The sequence below is a fragment of the Acanthopagrus latus genome, chromosome 24 (genome assembly GCF_904848185.1).
Source record: "Acanthopagrus latus isolate v.2019 chromosome 24, fAcaLat1.1, whole genome shotgun sequence".
Taxonomy (NCBI): domain Eukaryota; kingdom Metazoa; phylum Chordata; class Actinopteri; order Spariformes; family Sparidae; genus Acanthopagrus; species Acanthopagrus latus.
Genome location: NC_051062.1, coordinates 877,145 through 899,522, shown reverse-complemented (window position 1 = coordinate 899,522; position 22,378 = coordinate 877,145). Strand labels below are relative to the sequence as shown.

The window sequence follows — 22,378 nt, the reverse complement described above, 5'->3', positions numbered from 1 at the left end:
ACACGTTTACTCAAGGTAACAGCAGGCCTACATTTCATTCGGTGCTTCCAGAAGAGAGTCTGCTGTCTGCTTTTAATTTCACATTACCTCCCACTGCTCATTGGAAGCCACTCATGGTAAAAGTCAATCAAATATCCTGGACGCAGACAAGCCTCATCAATCCTGAGAGATATCCGTCAAGCTGCTTAGTTGGCATTCAATTTCTGATAAACGACCTGCTTCTTCTTCTCAGGTAATAACTCTGAGGAGCGACGAGGAGTTCCAGGAACAAAACTGCTGGAAAATGGAGAATAGTGTTGTTTGTATTGGAAGTGATGGCTGTGAACGCTTTCACTGTTAGTTCATTGGATCCTGCTTTGGAAATTGGCCATTTTTGCATTGAGCAGCACAGCACAGTATCCATTTAGGATTTCACACTTGTGCAATGTCCTTTGACACGTCTTTGTTTTTTCTCCAACCACTTAGCCAGCCATGAGGATTGATCTGCTGAAACTCAACTGTAAACTGCTGAAGTAGTCTCAGTCCACCAATCGATCAATTTACACTCATAATATGCCTTGTGTGGCAAGAAATGGACTGAGGCAGCCTTTCAGCAAAGTGATGTTATATATGTAATTACCTTAAAAACTTGGTTTGATTTTTTTTATTTTTATAGCTCTGGCCATTGGCTATATCACTAATAATGACATTATAAACCCTATTTGCATTGGACTATAGTGTTTCTTAGGGGCTCTAGTAACTTGTAATAAACGTGGACATCATCTGTGATCTTTTTCCTGTTTTACCTATCATATCACATATGTCACTTATTTGATATATCACCTATCAAGTCCATGTCGCTGGTTTGAGGTTGTGTTTATTTTTTGTCAGTACAACTGTGAATGTGTATTTATGTTTGTACATAGACTTGTGCAGAAAGTGGGTAAATCAAATTCTGAATCATATCAATATGTGGCTGCTAAAGAACAGACATTATGCTTCTGTTGGTGTTACGCAGCATTGACATCATATTCAGTAATTACAAGTGCAGTACAGACTCGGCTTATCTCTTGCATTTGTGCAGCACAAAAACAAACATGGAATGATCATTTCAAAGCCACAAAGTCACAACTGAAATGTGACAATGCAGTGCCATCATTAAAGATTGTTCCCAAAAGAGCAGGCAGACCTATCTTACAAGATAACCCAACTTAAATGGTGAGGGGGAAAAAAAAGATATTGGTAAAATTACAACCCAAAAGACCCATTTCTTCCATTAACTTAGACTGATTCTCCTCACTGTACTTTTTGTGCGCTCATGTGATCTGACTGGCCATATGCAACATAGAGCAATATAATCAACATTTGGAATTTAGTTTTTGTCCATCTATTGAATTTAATTTCAATATTTACCCCCCCTTTTAACTTTTATCTCTGGTTTGGTCTCCACAAACCTCTGAGAAAAGTATCTGGCTGTTGATCAGCTCAGTACTCCATAAAGATCAGCAGCTAACTGGGATCCGTCTGCTGTGACGAGCAGGTAGTGTACGGTGGGTTTAAAAGAGCTTTTCACTACAGCTTCCTGCCGCTGCTAGAAGGTTGATGAAGAAAGAGTGAATGAAAACAATACATTTATTGGCCGTAAATTCTTACCAATGGCTCAACAGAGCTGAGGCAAAGAAGCTCTGTAGAGCTGCTGGGACCTGCAGAATTTATAATTTAATTCATTGTGCATATAAAATAATCAAGTAGTGCGGCTTTTCCTTTTTGTAAAATATCCCCTGAAAAGTTGAAAGTACAGATAGTGATATTTCAGTGCCCACCAGGGTAAGCTGAACTAGCGCTAGTGCTCACAAGCTGTTCTCCTGGCACTGATTTGAAAGTTGTGTTTGAAAAATTTGTACAACTTTGTTCTGCTGGTTGTTACAAACACTCTGTAGTCACTGGGATGCTGATGAAATGTGCCATGATGCAACACAGCTGTTGGGAACATGAGTAAGTATTAAGTATTTTTCAGGCCAGCGATCAGCTCCTGGGTCACTGTAGCTGATCTCTTGCCTAGACAACATTTGTGGTAAACCCAGGCTTGAATCCAAGTTTTCAAAATGTTGTGTTTTAAAGCGGTAATGTTCTCTAGGAAGTAGTTGAATGCCAACATTGTTGTTGTCCAGAAGCTATCAAATTTGTTGTTTTTACCTTGAAATATGCCCACTATCACGACAGATTTTCACTGGCCATTGTCTTTTAAATTGCTGATCAACATGGAAAAAGTGAAATGGAAAAATGTGTCTAATTTCTTATATTTATAGAACTAACACAGTGTGAGTGGTGTAGTGATGGTGTATTTTTGTAGGCTAACCCTAGTTAGCATCGCCCTGCTTCCCTCAACAAAAAGCCTGTGGCATTTTTTAATTGGATTTTGGATTATGACAGAAAATAATCTCTGTGACAAAAACAAATTTATGATATTCACAAATTTTGTTCACCGAGATAATCTCCATGGAACAACATCACCTTGTGATTTTTGAAGCCTGAAATTAGATCTCTAGCAGTTAAAAGCTAATTTTAGGCTATAAACAAACTACATCATGGTCACATGACTTAAACGTCACCACCATTAAGCGTCTAACTACACAATTACAATACAGGTTTTCTATAAACTGATCAATGTACAAGTTGTAAAGTTAGAGTTAGGAAAGTGTGTATCTAAAGTCAGGCTGTGAAGATGGGCTAATGAGTAGATTAGTCTCAGTATTCACTGTGATGATGCTTATAGTCCCCAACAACCTCTGTAGTTTTATTTAAAAACTTTTTAGCAACCAGCGTTTTTAACACATCAAAGAGCTTTATAATTAAACTATGGACACTTAATGATGTATTTTATGTTGTCAAACAAAAAGTGTAAATATCTTGAACCTGTGATAACCTCACACCTTATTTCAGACATTTAACTGACAACACATTCAAAGAACTCACAGACTTTGAGACAAGGTAACAGTCCAAAAATGCTGACTGATTTCTGAGTTTTAAGACCAGAGACCACACCACTATATTGGGCCACACTGGAAGAGACAGAACTTTGCTTTTCTATGTTGCAATAACAAACATCCAATGTCCATTTAGACGTTCAAAATAAAAAGTAACAAAGGTTTCGATCAGAACAATCACCCTACCCTCTTGGCTTGACACAAGACCCAAACCGTGAGCACTTGGGTAAAAGCTCTATTAGTGAACCAGCGCTTTTCTACTCATTCATCTTTGGCTCCTGTCATTATTGCCTCCTGCTGGTACTGAACCTTTTGACCTTTTTCGCCCATAAAGAAATCACCTGTATTTTGAATGTAAAGTGTAAGCTTAAGATCCATGTGCAGATTGTTTCAGGGGTTTGATGAAATATTAATTCTCTAAATAAGATTATCCGATAATTCACAGAAGCACCCCTTAGTTGGTGCCTCAGGCCACATACCTTGAGTGAAATTCCTTCAATGTGCCCTTGATGAAGGTGTGCTATATGGGCCCACAGTGACATTGTGATGGATGGAGGTTCTCGGTCCAGCAGTGAGGACAGGAGGCCCTCCACTAACCCTCCCTCTGTCACCTTTGACCTAAAGTTTCCTCAAACTTAAACACTATCACAAAGCTGGGCCTCACCCGCTGCAGGGCCTCTGGACTGCAGCATGTAGGTGATGGAGACATCCAGAGTAGAGGAGGGAAGCTTAGGGGCCAAAGCTAACACTGCAGGTAGTGTCTCAAGCAGGATAAGCAGAAATTCAACATCAACATAAATGAGCCCAAATTTCCAGTACATGATATCATAGTAGGATATTAAATCAGCTCTGGAGTCAGCTTGAAGCTGATATCAGACAGATATTCAGGTCCCAGTTTCAGAAAATGGCGCAGTAATAGGTTTTTTTCAACTTTCCCTCAGGCTGTGCTGTCAACCTCTAGTTTTTATGTGTGGCCCATTGTTCAATGGGTTTGTGTCTAGACTGCATGCTGTGCATGTGAGTCAGTGTTAATGAAAGGGCTTTGAAGTTTACCTTCATCTACCAGCCCCCCTCTCTTTACAAGGCTTGACAGTCAGAGATGGAGAGAAGGGAAGATCAGCAGTTTCACACCTTTCAGCCTGACCTGACTGTTAATGTCAGAATTCGGTCCATGTCAGAACTAAATGCAACACATAGTCCAGTAGTTATTCTGTCCTAATCTTTGAGTTAATCCTTTCCTTTAAACACTCAATATGACAGATGGATGTGATATATACCTGTATGATGACAATAAAGTTCTATTCTATTCTATTCTATTCTATTATATCATATTATATCATATTATATTAAATGTAGTGTATATTACAGAACAAGTTGGCACACAGAATGTTTGACTTAGTTAAATTTTAATTAAAAGGCGTATTTGTAAAATGCCAGAATTTTACATCATTTGTAACAAAAGTTGATTTTTAAGTATCCTTTCCAACTCGTCAAATAATGACGCTCAGCGATTGTTGGATGGGTCGTGTTTTCCGGCTTCTGCTCCCATCCAGCTGTTCTCGAGGCTGTCAGCCTCTGAGGTTAGTCTGATTTCTCATAGTTCCAGTATGACTCATTGAATATATCCCAGCAACGCTAACCAAGCACTCTTGCATTGAGCAGCCTCGCTGTGTGTTCTGCTGTGCCACGGTATCACACTCCGAAACGCTCCTCCACTTCTGTCGTTAAGGAAAACTTGTGGCTCCTCCTGTTGCGTCTCCGCCTTGCGCGCTGCTGGCAGCTGGAGAGGCTCCTTCACTCGCTGCAGGCTGGAGACCCACTGAGCGCACAGGGACATTTCGGGGACAAAAACGTGTTGCTTTAAGGAATTCTCACTCAAATCTGTGCTGAATTTCTCCTCGGTTTGGATATCCTCGGTTTGTAACACCAGCTTGAGCCCATCTCTCGGGTCTCCGTTTTTGTTCAATTTTAATTTACATTTATCGATGTTGAAATGGAATGTGAGGAGATCCCCAGAGAGAGGCTATCAAGGTTTTGAGGTAAGAACATCTTTTTATCATTGCAAATATTTGAGCTGAGGTGATAAAGTATTATAATAGCACTTTGCCTGGCACCTCCGCTGCGGAGATGGAGGCAGAGGGTCTCACTGGAAACTTGAGCCAACGCATCAGTGCTCCAGCAAATTCACTTATAAGCCGACTGCTGGGTTAGTATGACTATTGTGTCACCATAGGCTTATTATTCAAGCTCCAGATTTATTTTCACAGGAACGTCAATTCATTCTTCATCACCCTTTTTCTTTTAAAAGCTCTTATCAATCATCTCATCTTATCAATATTAAATAATCACTCAATATTATCAATATAATTATAATAATATTAATGATGATGATGATGATGATGATGATGATGATGATGCACGGACAGTTGCTGTGACTGCTGCCCCAGCACCGACGCCCCCCCCCCCCCCAACTGAAGATGGACCCTGCCTCTGTGTGTCTCCTCCACACTTTGCTGCTGATGATCACCTTGCCCCCCGTTTTCTCTGCCCTGTGTCCCCGGCCTTGCTCCTGCCCCCAGCCCACTGAGCTCCACTGCACCTTCCGCTCCCTCTTCACCATCCCAGCTGCTGTGTCCAAACACGTGGAGCGCATGAACCTGGGGTCAGTTTTTTTTGCAATTCCTCAGCAATGATTTGGCATGCCTGTTACTTTGCTATACTGTGAGAGATTGGATTACACTCATGAATGCATGATTAGAGAAGGATTTCACTTTATGGCATGTCAATAACCAGGCTCATATATTGTATCTCATTAATTTGGATTATGTGTTTTTCATACTGCCCACTCTGTTCCTGTTGTTTCAGGTTCAATAGCATTAATGAGATCACAGACAAGTCGCTGGCTGGTCTGAGGAAGCTGGAGCTTCTGATGGTCCATGGGAACGATGTCCACAGTCTGCCTGATGGAGTGTTCAGGGACCTGACCTCACTACAGGTACACCAGCTGAACACACCATAAAAATGTTACACTGAACTCCAAAGTAAATCTACATTTGTTATTTTGTTTGCATCTTTTGAAATGCCTTTGCACATTCTGTTGACTTTTTTCCAGATTGTGGTATTTTACAACTTAGACAGCCAGTGGGATCATTACTAAGTGCTCCTTACATCTGTTAAAGGAACAGTTTACAGGAACAATAAAAAGTCAGTCATACAAAACACTGCAAAGAAAATTAGTCAAAAAGAAACATGTTTACCATATTTTCTCCTCCAAAGCATTACCTTTTCAGAGGAGACCACACTCATGAATATATTTGAAATGTTGACCAGTTCACATCATGATGATGACTGTGTTGGGTTTTTTTTTGTTGTTTTTTTTCAAGGAGTTCTCCCCGATATCCTCCTGTCACTCTAAACAAGCAACCGTTGACTGTTTTTACTCAAATGGATGCGGTTATGATGTGTTGTGATTGAGATACTGATCCACCAAACATCCTGGAAAGTGACAAAATTAAGTTTTTTGGTCTAAATTACATAATTACAAAATTGCCATCAGTAAACACGATGCTGACTCTGTCACTCGCGGGGAGGGAGGCTGATTTCTGGGGAAAGATCACTGAAGTCTCAGTCAGGAGGGCTGACCGTTGCAGTGATTTATTTTCCAACGTAAATGCTTTGTGAGTTTAAGTTTTTCGCCAGTGACAGACACTGTTTTTCGGGCAGAAATGTGATGAAGAGTCGGTAGGACAGGTGAGAGGACAGACACTAACCCTATAACTGCAGTATTTTTTTCCTGGCCAAAGACAGTTACAGTTAGTATGTTCCTTTTGTTTGGTCCTGTAACGTTGCTTTGTGGGACATTGATGATGTGTCCAATATATGAATCCTTGGAATCTTGTTTTTAAGGTGGTGTGGCAGAGTTAAAAAGGTTCATAATGTCACTACTAATTATGTCTCCTTGTTGCTTATTGGTTTAGATGTTGAAGATGAGCTACAACAAACTGACAGAGATCAACAGACACACCCTTCAGGGTCTCTGGGCCCTGGCCAGGTTACACCTGGACCACAACCAATTGGAGTTCATCCACCCAGATGCCTTTCAAGGCCTCACCTCCCTGCGGCTGCTGCAGCTTGAAGGCAACCGACTGCAACAGCTGCACCCAGCCACCTTCACCACCTTCACTCTGATGGATTATTTCCATGTCTCCACCCTGAGGCATCTCTACCTGTCACATAATGGGCTTATGTCTCTGCCTTCCCACCTGGTGGCCACCATGCCTCAGCTGGAGAACTTGTATCTCCATGGAAACCCATGGACCTGCGACTGCAACATGAGGTGGCTCCATGACTGGATTAAAACCTCACCAGGTTTGACTTTAAATTTATGCACTGTAATTTAGCAGTTTAATTTAGATAATTCTTTATTCTTGCGTTCAAACATTGGTGATACTGATGACCTAATAATTAATATTATATTATATCTTACTTGACAGCATTGTTTGTTTTTTTCCAGATGTCTTGAAATGTAAAAAGGATAGGGCACTTCCCGGTGGGCAGCTTTGTCCTATGTGTTCATCTCCTAAGCACCTCAAGAGGAGAGAGCTCCAGGCGGTAGAGAGCCTAGTTTGCAGCAGCCCTGTCATCAGCTCTCCTCAGATGACTCCACCACCTGATAACATGGAAAGTGAGGTCATGACCACAGAGGATTTCAGTGAACCACTTGGAAACATCTCTCTGGGCCTGTCAGATGAACATGGGAATGAGGTGGATTTGGAGTGTAGCATTAATGAACCAAGCGAAGTTCCCGAGATCAGCTGGGAACAGGTCAACCAGCTCCAGCTGGCCTCTAACATAACTTTGTCAGTGGATATAGAATGTCCTGTTGATCGAGAAAAGTATGAGCGACTGTGGAGGCTTATCGCATACTACAGCAATGTACCTGCCCATTTGCAAAGGGGAAATATGGTCAAACAAGAGCCTCATCCAACCTATGTGTATAGACAGGACTCTGAGAAGGATGCGTTGTATTACACAGGTGTTAAAGTAAATATCATGGCTCAGCCCAAATGGCTGATGCAGACATCTGCGGACCTTCAGCTAAACCGACTTCAATCATCAGCCAAGATGGTAAAATTGATCTTAAGCACAAATTTCTCTGAGACAGTGGAAGCAGAGCTGGTGCGGAGACAGAGAAGGACATGGGTCATGATTGAGTCAACAAATGCTACTCGCAAAGCGTTGAGTGCTATCCTGGGAAACCCCAGTCAAATGGACTGTAACGTGCAAAGTTCTGACCGACCAGTCATCCAATGGATGCTGCCAGATGGCTCCAAGATGGAGGCACCACACAGCAGTCCAGACAACAGGGTGTCTGTGTCAGGTGAAGGACAGCTGGTCATTAAAGCTGTCAGCCACACAGATACAGGAATTTACTACTGCATTGCCAAGGTTCATGGAGATCTTGCTGTCCTGCCATTCCATCTGACAGTACAGGAATCCTCCAGCCCTCTCCCAGGAGAGGATGCCTCAATTACACCTATTGAAGGATTTGTCGGGAACCCCATTTCCCTGCCTTGCATTGCATCTGGTTCCCCCGATGCTGAAATTAACTGGATTCTACCAAGCAGCAACATAGTTAGTTTCCAAGCCAACTCCTCCAGAGCTTTGGTCTTTTCCAATGGCACGCTACATATCCCACAGACTCAGTTATTGGACGGTGGTCATTATAAATGTATTGCCATAAATCAACATGGTGTGGATACCCTAGCTACAAAAATAATTCTCATCAGACGCAAAGGGCTGATAAGGCCTTTGAGGAAGTTTCCAGCAAGACCTCAGTCAGCCTCAGGAGTCAACACTCAGATTAAAGTCCCCACAATAGATACAGATGAGGCATCAGGGGATAATGAGGGTCCTCCGATGGGGCCTCCATTAAGCAGCTTGGATCTCTTGAGGAGGAGAGTTCCAGGAGGTGTGGCCACAGGCAGGAGGGGCATCCATCCATCAAGGAATATGTGGAGGAGGCCGCAACTGCCTCGAAAACCGACAAGATCACGTGTTGAAGATAGGAAGAATATAGTTGACAGCAGGAGGAAGATTAATATGTCAAAGAGTAAAATTGACCCAGAGAAATGGGCCGATATTTTGGCGAAGATCAGAGACAGAAATGCTCATAATAATGTGACACAACTCCTAGTTCTGCGTACAACACAGACAACACTGACAGAGCAAACCACAAAGTCACAAGAAACTGTTGAGGGATCATCTGATGGCATAACTGTGCAGGAAAAAGAGGGCAAGGATTACCTCACAACACCACACATTCCAGTACTACACACAACTAATAAACATAGTACACAAGGCGAAGACACATATGTGATATCTAATAGCGATACTTCACATGATACACAGGATATGACATCAAACAGTCAGCACATACATAACATACATTCTACAGTGGAGCCACACACAACACAGACTGCATACAATGTACAACACACAAGCCCTGATACGAACTTGGACCTACAGACAATTTCAAACAGTCTGATTTTCCTCCCACAGACCACATCTGTTCCCCTACACGCTGTCACTTTCTGGCAGGCGAACACAAACATTGCAAGCAGCAGCAGTACATTTTCTCTACAAGAAAACCCTAGCACAAATACAGATGTTGATAGAGTCAAAACAGCTCAGTGGTCCAAGGCGTCGGAGAAGAACGAGAATGTGCATATACCAAATGCTGTTGCCAGCTCCAATAATGACCGAGAACTTTTTTTGAGTGGAAGTCAAATTATCCCTTCAGACAACCACAATGGGAAACATTTTCTTGAAACTTCAACAAGATTCGAGTTGCATACTCAGCCAAAGGACACAAAACTTGCAATAACACAAGCAATGCTCACAACAGCACCTCTAACAACTACACAAGTACCCACCACTACAAGAAGTAGGGGATCTGAAGGACAATCATCCTCACGCCTGCGACACCCTAACTCTAAGAGAAAGAATGACAGTCGTCGGAGAAGGCCAAACAGAAGGAAACAAAAGCTGAATAAACCCACACAGTTAATTGCCACCACACCTACAATTGCTCCCCTAGCAACAGTCAAGACCACAACCTCCTCACAGCTAAAAATAGAAGCATTAGAAGCTACATTAGCCAGTTTCAATACCACTGTTCCATTCAGGGGCAGCCAAGCAGCGTCATCAGGCAGACTGAGTCATGAGGAAAGCAAAGACCAAGGGCATGATGCCAAAGCAGCCACCAAACATTCTTCACTACCAGCGTCTCCCCCAGTAACAAATGACAGCATTCAAGCCCTGGCCAAACCACTGTTCAAAAGCACATCAGCGGCACCATCATTTCCAATGTCCTCTCCAGGAGTGGGTTACGGAAAGACGAGTTCTCCAACAGCCTTGAGAATACCAGATAGTGCATCTCCTGCAGAACGTTTGGAAATGTTCACATCAGCCACTCAGCAGAGGTTTACAGGCAGCCTCGTTCCACCTGTTAAACCCTTAGAAGAGACACAAAGGGTAAGTATTACGGGAGACCTTGGACCTGTGCCACGCACAAACAATTCCTCTGGGGGTTTTCACAGTGTAACACAAGCGCAAACAGATGTCGGGCTGACTCAATCAGGCCATCAATACATACCCCATGAAAATGATGGAAATATGCTTGTCAAGGAGACTGCTATGCAGTTTTCCCTGCTGCCGCCCCCATCCGCCTCAACTGCTTCCTTCATTGAGCATGAAATCAAGACAACCTCTGCATATACTTCTCGAGGCTTAATTACAACACCAAGCATGCTTTTCAAGGGTGATTTGGACAAAGAACAGGTCACCACAAAGGATCCTACATTACTTGAAACATCTTATCATACTTTTAATCAAAATAAAACCCCAAGCAATGAATCAGAGAGAGAAACACATCTTGAAGAAACTGCAAATATAGGAATGAATGCTGATGCTCTTATTACCAGTATCGTAACAATAAATCCCTCTGTAATTTCAAGACCCGATGTTCTGATTCCATCAAGAGTAGCGCAATATGTTACACTACCTAAAATGTCTCCTACTGGAGCCACAATGGACCCTTTACTGATGGGTACCACTAAGGAGACTCCCAAGATCCACAACATACCAGACAACCGCAGACAAAGCCAACATTTCCACTCCATCAACACATCAGAGCCCCAGAGAACAAAGGACTTCCATCTTGTAACAAAAGCTGACCACAAACTTGCTCCATTTATTAGTATAAATCCAACGCCCCCATTTATTAGCATAAATCCAACTTCCCCAGCCCTAAAATTGACCAGTGGACAGACAATTAAGGAAATGGCCACTCCTGTCCCAACAATTGCTTCAAACCAAACTGAGACATTCAAAGAGGGACTGTTAACAAGATCTCAGAATATGTCCAGAAAGCACCAGCTACCTGGACAAGGATCGATTCCAAGAGGGAAGCCAAGGATAACGAAGAGTAATTTCCAGACTTTCACTGTGAAAGCTGAAACAGATGCTCAGCTTCCCTGTGAGGCTGAGGGTGAGCCAATGCCTTTCCTGTCATGGACTAAAGTTTCAAGTGGTATGTATGACTCAACCTCATAACTCAACTTTGAATTTTCAACAAATGCTATGGGAAAAAACACACACACAAAAGTAAAATAATATTTTATATAAATATATATATATATATATATATATATATATATATATATATATATATATATATATATATAGAGAGAGAGAGAGAGAGAGAGAGAGAGAGAGAGAGAGAGATTGATATTGATATTAAGTAATCAAATAGTTTGACCGTTATTTTTTTTCCTGTAAAATTCTTTAAGCTTGGTGTTACAAGTTGACCAGATCTTGTAGGCACTGGGGCAAGAGCATTTTTTTTCTCTTTCATGGTTTTAAGTCATAGAGAGCTGGTTGTTGCAGTACCAGGCATTATTAGTGGGAATCACAGCTACTGATTCTGTTATGTCTGACAGTTTGAGTTAACTTGATTAACTGTACATAAATTGGGTTAGGGTTCATTGTTGTTCAATATGATTAGACATTTATAATTAGTAAAGAGCTGTTGCATTATATTCATGATGTTAAATGTGTACAGTCCAACATAATGTTCACACATTACTTTTAGAATTAATAAGGTTGGTAAATAATGGTAAAATGTGATACAACACATTTTTGTTGTTGTTTACTTTCTTATTAATTGGAGAAAGCCAGTCTCCCATGGCAAAATTGTACTTCACGTTGTCAACAGTTTAAGATATACTGTAGTTAATTTGGACCCTATTACCACACTAAGCAAGATATCTTTACAATTAATGAAAGAACACAATTATAACATATTAGATGTACTATGTCTGGTGCAGGAAATTAAAAATCTATATAATTTATGACTTGCTTCTGAGTTATTTTCATCTTCTCTTAAACATGATAACTTGCTAAAATCAAGCCAGAGGCTTTGGCCAGGAAGAATAGAAAAGAATTATATTGTTTTAATAATGCAAACCCAAATAGGTAAAGATATGGTTGTAGAATTCCAACTCACATCAACCCCGCTCCCTTACTGTCCCACCTGAGGAATCCAATATGTCAGATATGAATGCTATTCCAAGAACAATTTTACGCTTTCCTTTGTTAGGTATGGCACCCACAGAAAAGATACTCAATACTACCTAATAAGTACTACCATACTCTACACATTTTACCTACAGCACCTTTGTTAATTATCTGTTATAAACGAAATACTTAAAAGTGAGGTGAACAATTCTGGAGACAGTTGACTGCCATTGAAGTCCCATACACATGTTGTTAAATACCGACAAACTTGGAGCGAGAACCAACAATCAACACAAAGTATTGGTATTTAACAACCTGGGACTAAAAGTGAACTACCAACTAACCAACTCTTTTTACAGAATTGCTCACCCCACCTTTAAATGCTAGATACAGTATTACTTACATCTTAGATTACATACTATGTATAAGAAATAACTGTCATATTTAAATTCTCTCTTTTCACTCATGCAGGGGCGAGTATTGCTCAGAACACCAGGGTCCAGAGGTTTGAGGTTCATCCAAATGGTACATTAATCATCAGGAACACCCAGCCCATGGATGGGGGCCAGTACCTGTGCACAGTCCAAAACCAGTATGGCACAGACAAGATGGTAATCAATCTTATTGTCTTAATGTCTCAGCACCATCAGGTCCTCCAGCCTCGGCACAGTGACATAACTGTGCATGTAGGTGGCAAAGTGGATTTGGAGTGTATAGTGGAGGGGCACCCTATGTCTCAAGTCACATGGGTGCTCCCTAACCATATCCACATGACTGCCACACCACTTAGCGTCATACCTCAACAACGTGTGACTGTTTTGAGTAACGGAACCCTCCGGATCAGTCAGGCCTCTTACACAGACAGAGGGATTTATAAGTGCATTGGCAGCAGTGCAGCCGGAGCAGACACAGTCTCAGTGAGGCTTTACATCTCAGCATTGCCACCTGTGATTCAGCAGACCAAACATGAGAACACCACCCTCCGAGAGGGAAGCACTGCCTTCATCCACTGCACTGCCACAGGTTCCCCTAAGCCTGTCGTCCGCTGGATCACACCTGATGGTGTACAGCTAACTGCTTCTCAGTTTGTTGCCGGACACAACCTCATTGTCTTTCCCAATGGGACCCTCTACATAAGGACATTAGGGCCGGGGAATGCTGGAAGATATGAGTGCTCAGCCAGTAACGTGGTGGCGTCCAGCAGGAGAACAGTGATCTTGAGCATAATGAGGAATCCGTCCTCTGCCAAGGCCAGAATCACGTCGTCATCTCCTCAGAGAACAGATGTGATCTATGGCAGGAGGCTGCAGCTGAACTGTGTGGCAAGAGGAGAGCCAGAGCCCCGGATCATCTGGAGGACACCCTCTAAGAAACTTGTGGATGCTCAGTACAGGTAAGTAATACACAAGCTTATTAATGCATTCTCTATTATGTGTATAAATAAATGCCTACATGAGAATGCTATTACTTTTACAGTTTTGACCCCAGGATCAAGGTTTTCACCAATGGAAGTATAACTGTTCAGTCTGTGACTGATGAGGACAGCGGTGACTACCTGTGTGTGGCACGTAACAAGATGGGTGATGACTACGTTCTTCTGCGGGTCAATGTGCTAACCAGGCCAGCCAAGATCAAGCAGAAGCAGCAGCAGTCTAGTCAAGAGGTGGTCTATGGTGGAGACCTGAAGGTTGACTGTGTGGCCTCTGGTCTCCCTAACCCAAAGATCAGCTGGGCACTACCGGATGGCACTATGGTCAACCCAGTCAAACAAAGACATAGTGTCAATGGGGGGCGCAGTCGCAGGTATGAGCTGCTCAGCAGAAGAGATTCTGACAGCATAATCCTTGAAGGGATAGTTCGGGTTTTTTGAAGTGGGGTCATATAAAGTACATGTTCATAGTCGATCTGTTCCCTACTGTAATCCCCGATCACAGCGCAGCCTCAGTTTGGAGATGTAGAGAGTCGCTCCAGCCCAGACACTCAGCTTTGTACTGCAGTGAACGTGGTCCAGAGAAAAAGTGAAATAAACCCCCTAAAACAAGGCTCACCTTAAAAAATCTATAACAGTTCAAGTGTACGTTGTATATGAAAAATTCACACCGCTTGACATCACCGTCAGGCCGCCGTTTCTTTTGGCACTACATTTTTTTTTTTTTTTTAGAACCTCTGTATCCCTACGTATTAGCGCAACTGGTTGATCTGTGAGCAGCGGAATACAGTGGGAGGCCCAGCTGTTGGATGAGAGGTTTACTTACGATAAAAATGAAACCTAACTCTCTGTATCCCTCCGCAGTAGTGCAACTGCGCAGGGATACGGAGGTTCTACGGTTGACAAAAATGCAATGCCAAAAGTAAGGCAGGTCTGACGGCTCCCTACTTCTCCACACTGAGGCTGCACTGATCGGTGGTTGCGGTAGGGAACAGACTGACTATAGATATGTACTTTATATGACCCCACTTCAAAAAACCCAAACTATCGCTTGAATTCCTCTTTTGTCAGGGAAATGTAAAAAGGGGGGTTGCAGCAGTTCAAAGACAAATATAAAGACAATGTTAAGATTGGCTGAAAATATAAATAAATAAGCCATTAGTTTTGAATAGAAAGAACATTCAATATACTCATACACATATTTTATGAATTATATTTGTTCATTTTAGAGATTATTATGTGCTGCTTTACAAAATATATGCATGTTTTTAATAAGCACAAACTGTTCTTCCCCAAGGATTGTCACTGTATTGACATGTTGTGTGGCAGACAAAAAGAAGCATTTTTTTTTAATTACACATTGTGTGTTAAAATTGTTAAATGTGTCGAAATGCTATCAACACAACTTGTGTGCTGTTTTTTAAAAATATCTGTTTTCACAGTGTAGATTTTGTTAGAACCGGAGTTTGACCTTTTGTTTTAAAAATATAATTCAAATTGATTATTAATTCTTAAACCAATCAATCATTATCCAGAAAACTCCTTAGTGTCGTCATTTTTTATTTAACAATGATTGTGCTTTTAATCAATTAAGACATTTAAGACATTAATTTTAGATGTCCATTTATCTGCAACTATTCCCTGAGTCCGTGCTACACTGGCAGCTCAGCACCCTAAGATTAATGACTCCTCACTTCCACAGAAAAATACTTCAAGAACCAATTTTGGCATGTCCTGCTACAACACAAAAACTCATTTTTTCAGTATTTCAGCTGTATTTATTGTTTCCTGCTATGACCTATAGAGCACACTGTAAATACTATTTGTCAGTCTGTTAAGGTTATTTGACTATATATGTTTCTTTGTGACACATAATAGTTAACAGACCACAGAAGAAAGGCTCACAGAGCAGAAAACAACAGTACCTTTAAAAACAGAACTTACATTTCTGGTATTCATCTTCACTAGCAGCTCCCACTTGTACATATACAATTCTCATATAAAGGAGCATTTTTATTTAAATGTGCTTTTTGTTACGGAAGGAAAGAACACATAGCAAAAAAAAAATAATTATAAAATATATATATATATATATATATATATATATATATATATATATATATATATATATATATATGTATATATGTAACAAAAAGCTACATATGACCAAAATTCCATATGTTTATACTACATATGTAATTCGATTAATGCACATAACTCTTAACTGACAGCTGCAGTCATGAACGTCATAATCAGTATTCTTCTCCTTCTTCTCCTTCCTTTTTTCTGAACTGTGAATAGGTATGTGGTGTTTGACAATGGAACGCTGTACTTAAACGATGTCGGAATGCCAGAGGAAGGCGACTACACCTGCTATGCTGAGAACCAACTTGGTAAAGATGAGATGAAGGTTAGAGTTACAGTCAAGGGTACAACTTTGCCCCCACAAATCCAGGATAAAGACCAAAAGACTGTCAGGGTTTTCTATGGTGAGACTGTTACACTGAGATGTAATGCCAAAGGGGAGTCCATACCGGTAATAACATGGATATCTCCTACAAATAGAGTGATCCACCCTGCTTTAGACAAATACCAGATCCTGGATGATGGGACACTGGTGGTTCAAAAGGTCCAACGTTTTGATGGAGGAAACTACACCTGCATGGCCAGGAACAATGCAGGACAAGACCATAAAATCATCAGGCTGGAGGTCCTGGTAGCAACTCCAGTAATCAACAACTTAAGTGGAACTGCCAACAACATCAAGGTGACTGCAGTTCCGGATCAACGGAAGTTTGTGGACTGTGTGGCAAAGGGAATCCCCACCCCTCGCGTCATGTGGGTTCTACCAGGAAATGTGATCCTTCCCGCACCATACTATAGCAACCGAGTGACAGTTCACCAAAATGGTACATTGGAAATTCGGTCACCCAAAAGGACAGACTCGGGGCAGCTGGCTTGTATTGCCCGTAATGAAGGAGGGGAGGTCAGGCTGGTGGTTAATTTGGATGTGACGGAGGTTGTTGAGAGGCCACCAATTATAGGTCCCAAAACAGAGAGCCTGTCACTGACTGTGGGGAATGCCATGATTTTGAATTGCTCTTTTGAGGGATTATCTATACCTCATGTCACTTGGCTCTTACCTAACGGTACACCTTTGCAGAGTGGAACTCGATCCTCTAAGTTTTTCCACCGGCCAGATGGCTCCTTGATCATTAGCAACCCCTCTGTATCTGAAGCTGGTATGTATCGCTGTCTGGGACGCAATGGTCGAGGGCTTATGGAGCGGATAATCACATTGTCCCCAGGGAGAAAGCCAGAGATTGTCAACAGATATAACACTCCTGTCAGCATCATGAATGGGGAAAGACTTCTGCTTCATTGTCTAACTAGTGGTGAACCTCTAAGGCTATCATGGACACTACCCAGCGGAGTTGTCCTCAACAGGCCACAGAGAGCTGGAAGGTATGCTGTACTACCCAATGGGACACTTGCCATCCAACAAGTATCAGTCTATGATCGGGGGTCTTATGTTTGCCGGACTGCTAATGAGTATGGCAGCTCTCTGCTTCCTGTGTCAGTAATTGTGATTGCATACCCACCTCAAATTACAAATGGTCCTCCTTCTGTGACTTATGCTAAACATGGAGTTGCTGTTCAGTTGAACTGTGTAGCAACAGGGATCCCTAAGGTAGACGTAGCATGGGAAACCCCTGATAAAACACGCTTGGCTGTCAGTGCACAGCCACGCCTTTTTGGAAACAAGTACCTCCACCCACAAGGTTCCCTCATCATCCAGAACCCGACACAAAGAGACACTGGCATCTACCGATGCACAGCCAGAAACACCATTGGCATAGACTCTAAAGCTACATTTCTCAACGTGTTCTGAAGAATTTCACTGTCCATTATGTCCATTTCAATACTGTATGCCCAAGCAACTGCCTAATTAAAAACAGCTATTGTTTTTGATGATCAAAATGTTGTAAAAACTGCTGTCACAATGATGTAATAATGACATGATTGAAACTTGCTTTGACTGTGTCCTGTATAGAGGCCACATTTTGCAGTATCTTGTTCACCACAGTTTATAATTTTTACAATCTTGTGGGTAATCCACAACACTGGGAAATATAAATGGACTTCAAATTTTGAGCATAATAGCAATGTTTGCCATGAAATACTTTTGGAAAACAGACTACATTAATGCATTGGTTGGACAAAGTCATATGTCCCAGTTTGCCTATGCTGTTGACTATTTTGGGTCACCTTTCAGTTTTTGTATTTTTGTTTGTGTTTGGGCTAATGACTGTTATTGTTGTCTGAAAATGATCCCTCATCCCACAAGTAAATAGCACTTATGCATAGTGAATAATAATAATAATGAATTGGCTATGGGCAGGCCAAAAGGAAAAAATAAAATAAAATATAGGGGCACATTTCTAAACTCCTAAATATTTCAAATCACTCAGGGAGGTGGGCCACACAGGTGAAAAACATGTGTCTCGGCAGTCCTACCATACTAAGAATCAATAATAGCTACTATCTTGTGGAATTTTGTTACTACTCTATGGAGTGTACTTAAAGAGCATAAATTGGGAAAAAAGTTCCTTCACAAAGGCAGGACAAGACCTTAAATTCTTCCGTATAATATGATAATCACCACAAAGTCGGTGGTTTAACATTTTTAAAGCCAAGGACATCGTGGCAGAGAGACAGGGCAGGGACCCCTTGCTGCATGTATTGTTTGATAATCTGTTGCATGTTAAAGTGGACCTAGAATAAAGTGTAAGGATTCATGTAGTGCCACGCATTAACATGTTGGCAGCAGCTGGAGCATGGCTCATGTTAGGCACATTAGCCTCACCTTCTGCAATTTCTCCAGCAGTTTTTGAGCTGGAAGGTTCATCAGAGTATCTTGCTCTTTATCAAATCTTTCTACTGTGGCTTATAAGATACCGCAGACACTTAGGATAATGATACACATAACTGGACAATATGTTTCATAAACCATAGTTAGCTGACTGGTTCGCCGTTGGAATTATGGGTAGATTGTCATCAATCAGCGTAAACTAAAAAGTTATTTTTTCTTTGCAAAACAATATGTTTAGATAGATAGATAGATAGATAGATAGATAGATAGATAGATAGATAGATAGATAGATAGATAGATAGATAGATAGATAGATAGTCTCTATTTTCAGTCAGGTTTACATTTTTGACCTTCGAAATATTAGCGAGAGTAATTTGACCACCCCCTGAAGTAACTTCATGCACCAAAGCATCATCTAAACCTTTTTTACAGTGTGTTGAAGAATCATGGCAATTTGACAGAAAGACCACGCCTTGTTAACCAGTTACACTATGAGAAAAAGAGTAGGCCATTTAAAATAGAAGTAAAGCAAGAAAATATTTTTTTTTGTCAAGTTGTAATTTGTCAACTTCAGTTTATAAATTATTTTTAGATTTTAATCAATTTAGAAGAGTTATAAACAAGTGCAACAAATGACTAGAAAAAAATATGTGTGGGTAAAAATGGGCATGGCATTTGTTGTAAGATACACGTTGGACCAAAGACTTTTGGAAACAAATAAAGAAAAAAAAGCAAAATCTGCTTGGAGGTAATAATACACCGTTATACATCTTATAAACTATTCACTCTGTCTGAAGCAAATTTGACAATCCAAGTTCTAGGTATTTTATTTCCCTTTCCTACACAGCAAGTGATTATTAAGGAACAGCCTACACAATTACATCATACTCTGCCCCCAGATGTTTCCCATTTAAACAAGTGATTTGTCTGATCATGTCTTGAGCAGTGAGCAGAGACTCTCTGTAGCATCCTCAGCTCTATATGAAGCTTGGTTTTGATGACTTGCTGAAGTACAGTCCTTTCTGACAATGGCCAATTATGTCAAGTTGTGAAGAATTTCATAATTTAGTATTCTCTAACTGGAAAATATTATTCAACTTTTATTATTGAATCAATTGAAACTATAAACTGCTAAGATTTTTTTTTATGGCAGAGGCAATTTTATTTTTTTACTTCAGTGCCTTTCATAAAAGCCCATCTGAAACATTTTGTGTGTATTCGCATAAGTGGAGTCAGATAATCCCATAACTGCAACGTGTGCCATCTTTGACTCTGCCTCTGAAAAATGCTGATACAGCAGGTTCAGTGTCCTCATTTGTTAATTATTTGTCTTTGACAAGCTGTGATGCATAGTAATTTACCCATATTTTAATAAAAGATTTTCACCTGTTTTTAACAATCTCGAAGTCAAAAACAAAACCTTTTTTATTATTATTGGAAAGCATAAGAATGGAGAAATGATGACTCAGGAATGTTTGCCACTGCATCTATTAAATGTTTTAACTATAACTCAGAAATAGAAGTGTTTTCCTTTTTTTTCAAAATGAAAATATTCAAATTTGAATGTAAGTTTTGGACAAAGGAAGTAGGTCACCATTATTCATGAAACCTAGAAACTTGCAATCATCACTTTGGGAATACAGCCACAGTCTTATCTTCCAGAAGAAAAAACATCTGGAGCCATGAGGAAATCCCAAATTAGTTCAGCAGATTTGACCTGAAAGAGTCACACTTTGAGAAATTCCAATGTCTGTGACCCTCTTTGTTAAACCTGCCTCATCTAGCTAACATCTTTCTTCTTGCAGATGAAATCAATATTTTCCATCCTGACAACTAAGGGTTAAACAAGCCTGACAGCTGGACCAGATTGCTCATGGCCCTCCTCTTTGTCATGACCTGTTTGTGCTATAAAGCTGTCTGTTTGTCACCCAGAACTGGTTTGAATGCAGTTCAGAACAGTTCACATCTTGCGCCCACCTGTTTTCTCTCCTAACTGAAAGAAACAGTCATCAGCAGTAAGTGATGCCACACTGTTCAGATTTTCCAATGATCATATGAACAGTCACTTTCCTGTGCTCGTGTGCTCTGATTACAGATGGTCTTTTTAGGAAATAGGCATCATTGGAAACTAAAAAGAAGTCACCCCTGTAGGGGATTAGTGTTAATCAATATCCACTACAGCCCAGATGCAACAAAATGAAGAGAAGCTTCAGTGAGGGAACCTACTATGATCTATAAATGACGGGAGAGTTGTAGCTGATTGATGAATCAAAGATGGCACAAGGGAGTTCTGGCTATGTAGAATCTGTGTCCTACAGCTCCACAGTCAATACATCTCAACATCAAGGCGCTGCTCATGTCTGAGCAGCAGAGAAACACAATTTGAGGAAAAGTTTAAAGGACCCCTCCATCAGAATACGTCTGGTTTCTCTCTTCAGTGCAGGAGAACACAGAGTAGATGCGGAGATTGGTAATGAAAGCAGCGCTGAGTGAACCCCTTTTCTTTTTTTTCCATGGCAGCTGTGATGTTGACAACATTTTCATCGGGCTCAGATTTGAGTGTGAGAATCCAAGTGTGATTTATTGCTTGTTGTGTCTTTATGGGTGCCTTGCTGTCTTCATGAATGCTTGTCTTCACAAACCAAATGACTCAGTAAATAAGATGCTAAATTGAAAAGAGGTGAGTTGAAATTTTGTGGTATTGATGGTATTTTCTGGCTCAGTAAATCAGCCAGACTGTGTAGAGTTCAATCTACTGACGTTTTACCAACCATGTTAGAGTTTCGGATTTCCAAGGAACAATCTCGGCCAACCACAGTATTCTCCTTCTTGTCTTTCAAGGACTGGGGATCAAACCTCTACTACTTTTGTAAGTAACATTTATTTTTAGCAACAAGGATTTAAAAGTGCTTTCTTGCCCCTCAGAACAGAGTTATTGGTTGAAATCTTGAAATGAGACAATTCTTTAAGACTTTCATTCATCATCAGCAGTTGTTGATGGCGACCGGACATTTCCGACATGACATCTTTAGCTGTTGGGATTTATTGGATGAAGATTCGCTCACAACTTAACTTTAAGAAGCAAGACATCAACATTAGCAAACCCATGCTCCTACCCTCACAGTCTGCGCTGATATTAGAGGAACTGTACCAAGAGCAAAAACGTCACTGCTGGACTTTAGTTACATTTTGGAAATCATATGACATCATGCTGCCATACACAAGTCAGCAAAAACAATGTAATGTAAGCTACCTAGTTAAAAAAAAATTATAAAAGGACAATAATACTACAGAGAGTGCTTAACCCTCAGTTTGACAAACCTCTGCTTAGAGGTAAGTCAATATGTGACCAAGAATTGTATATATAAGAGCCTTTCCTTGTCACTCAGAGCCTTAGAATTCAAATCTCAAAAATGTTGTTTCTTGAATGTCACAATATTTCACCCACTTTGTTTCAAAAGTATGACAGATCCATGACTTTCCCAATGAATCTCTCAGGTTCCAGCAGCTGTGCTGTAAACTTTGGACCTT

The 22,378-nt window shown here is 40.8% G+C and overlaps 1 protein-coding gene across 3 annotated transcripts; it reads left to right on the top strand.

Moving 5' to 3' along the window:
- Positions 1-4,406: 4,406 nt before the first annotated feature.
- Positions 4,407-18,137, top strand: mxra5a (matrix-remodelling associated 5a). Of its 3 annotated transcripts, XM_037091854.1 has the most exons (9): positions 4,407-5,005; positions 5,393-5,628; positions 5,832-5,961; positions 6,944-7,334; positions 7,480-11,559; positions 13,017-13,938; positions 14,022-14,348; positions 16,276-16,463; positions 16,560-18,137. In XM_037091854.1, the coding sequence occupies exons 2-9, from the start codon at positions 5,444-5,446 to the stop codon at positions 17,864-17,866; spliced, it is 7,530 nt and encodes a 2,509-aa protein (XP_036947749.1). In that variant the 5' UTR covers positions 4,407-5,005; positions 5,393-5,443; the 3' UTR covers positions 17,867-18,137. The 3 variants fall into 3 exon arrangements, with proteins under 3 accessions (XP_036947749.1, XP_036947750.1, XP_036947751.1); XM_037091855.1 differs by lacking the exon at positions 5,393-5,628 and having other exon boundaries at positions 16,276-18,137; XM_037091856.1 differs by lacking the exons at positions 4,407-5,005; positions 5,393-5,628; positions 5,832-5,961 and adding an exon at positions 6,604-6,716 and having other exon boundaries at positions 16,276-18,137.
- The last annotated feature ends 4,241 nt before the right edge of the window (positions 18,138-22,378 follow it).